The sequence below is a fragment of the Morus notabilis genome, unplaced genomic scaffold (genome assembly GCF_000414095.1).
Source record: "Morus notabilis unplaced genomic scaffold, ASM41409v2 Scaffold8398, whole genome shotgun sequence".
Taxonomy (NCBI): Eukaryota; Viridiplantae; Streptophyta; class Magnoliopsida; order Rosales; family Moraceae; genus Morus; species Morus notabilis.
This window is the reverse complement of record NW_010364833.1, coordinates 1-2,172: the sequence shown is the minus strand read 5'-3', so window position 1 is coordinate 2,172 and position 2,172 is coordinate 1. Positions and strand designations below refer to the sequence as shown.

General features: G+C 44.5%; 1 protein-coding gene across 1 annotated transcript; it reads left to right on the top strand.

The window, feature by feature from the left end:
* The first annotated feature begins 332 nt into the window (after positions 1-332).
* Positions 333-2,110, top strand: LOC21383930 (UDP-glycosyltransferase 43). Its single transcript, XM_010107021.2, has one exon. It carries the CDS (start codon positions 382-384, stop codon positions 1,834-1,836), a length of 1,455 nt encoding a protein of 484 aa, XP_010105323.1. The 5' UTR covers positions 333-381; the 3' UTR covers positions 1,837-2,110.
* The last annotated feature ends 62 nt before the right edge of the window (positions 2,111-2,172 follow it).

The window sequence follows — 2,172 nt, the reverse complement described above, 5'->3', positions numbered from 1 at the left end:
AAAAAAAAAAAAAACGATGGCAAAATATTTAGAGTGAGTTATTTTTGAAAATAATATAAGGAACAAATTTGATGATATTTCTAAATACCGAAATATAAAACTAATACAGAGATGCCAATATGTATAAGAACATATTTACAAAGAAATACCGCTAATACTTGTTCTATAAAATAGATGGTTTAGCTTTACATTGCGCTATTCATTGCATACATAACCGTATTTCAACGTTGACCGGTAGGTAGAAGCAATATCTTATTTTCTATATATCTATATATATATATATATATATTATTACCCCTGATTTTGACTATATCAACACTCTGCATCTAATAATGATCATCACAACAGCACAACAGATTCCCAGAAAAGCAAAACCCCACTATGGCTGGAAAATCTCATTCTCATGATCATGAACACCAAAAGGAGGTGGTCTTCATCTCCACTCCGGCGATCGGAATGCTAACCCCAACCGTCGAATTCGCTCGCCGCCTAGTCCACCGCAATCCTGACCGTCTATCAGCCACCGTTCTCCTCATCCCCGTCCCCCACTGGCCCACCATCCACTCCTACACCCAATCTCTCCCCGCCACCTCATCCCCCAACCTCCGCTTCCTCCTCCTCCCCACCTTACACCCTCCCTCACCCGATAACTTCCACTCCTACGTCGCCCACTTATCATCTCTCGTAGACCAGCACAAACCCAGCGTCAAGCAAGCTATATCTGAGCTCCTCGTCTCCGAGTCAAAACGACAAGTCGTTGGGTTGTTCGTTGACATGTTTTGCACTTCCATGATCGACGTCGCAGACGATCTAGGCCTTCCTTCTTACCTCTTCTTTGCCTCCCCAGCGAGTTTTCTCAGCTTCATGCTTGACATACCGATTCTCGACTCGCAACTCGCTTCCGATTCAGTCGCTGAGTTGAGCGTTCGAGGCTTTGCTAACTCAGTTCCGCGGAGAGTTCTGCCTACTACGGTGTTGAAGAGGGGAGATGAATACTCTTGGTGTTTGCGTCACGCGCGGAGGTACAAGGAAACAAAGGGTATTATCGTAAATTCATTGCGTGAATTGGAACCCGTTGTGTTACATTCGCTCTCTGTTAGTGGTATACCAAAGGTTTACCTAGTTGGGCCGATTGTCGACCTTAGTGGCCCAGCCCAGTGGCATCCTGATAGAGCCCAATATGAAACGGTTATGAGATGGCTTGACAATCAGCCTTCATCTTCTGTGTTGTTCTTATGCTTTGGTAGCTTAGGTAGTCTTAGTGGGCCGCAAGTGAAAGAGCTAGCACTCGGGATCGAACGTTCCGGATTTCGATTTGTATGGTCGTGTCGCGGGTCACCCAAGAGTAAATTAGGTCTCCCAAGTGAATACACGAATTTCGACGAGGTGCTACCGAATGGATTTTTGGAACGAACGGCTGGGATGGGCTTGGTGTGCGGGTGGGTCCCACAAGTGACCATCCTCGCACACCGAGCGGTTGGAGGGTTCGTGTCGCACTGCGGTTGGAACTCGATCTTGGAGAGCTTGTGGCATGGCGTACCGATTGCCACGTGGCCAATCTACGCTGAGCAACAGATGAATGCGTTTGAGATGGTAAAAGAATTGGGATTGGCAGTGGAAATAACGTTGGATTACCGAGAGGGTAGTGATTTGGTGTCGGCCGAGGAGGTAGAGAGAGGGATAACGAGGTTGATGGAAAGTGATGGCGAAGTGAGAGCAAAGGTAAAGAGCATGCGAGAGAAGTGTAGGATGGCTTTGGTGCAAGATGGATCATCGCATGAGTCATTGGGTGCCTTAGTTGTGTGCCCAATAATTACACCCAAAACAACATACTAGGAGTATGAATATGTCCTCTGCAAAATGTGTGATTTATATATCTTTTTTTAAGGAGCTTTTTTATTATTTGTCTTATAGTTTAGGTGATTTATCCATTTTTAGTTTTGTTACTTTGTCTAGTTCAATAATATCGCTTATCCTAGTGAGTTTTACGGGCCCACTGGTCCAGAAGCTTCTCAAGCTCAAGCATTTACTTTACTTTTCTAGTTAGAGATCAACGTCTTGGAGCTAACGTGGGATCCGCTCAAAGACTTACTGGTTTAGGTTAATATCTAATGCGTTCCCCGATTGGGGTATTTTATGTTTAAATAATATATATTATGTTAGTTGAGTTTA

Coding starts and splice junctions, on each gene's coding strand:
- LOC21383930 (XM_010107021.2), top strand. CDS start 382: ATGGCTGGAAAATCTCATTCTCATGATCATGAACACCAAAAGGAGGTG.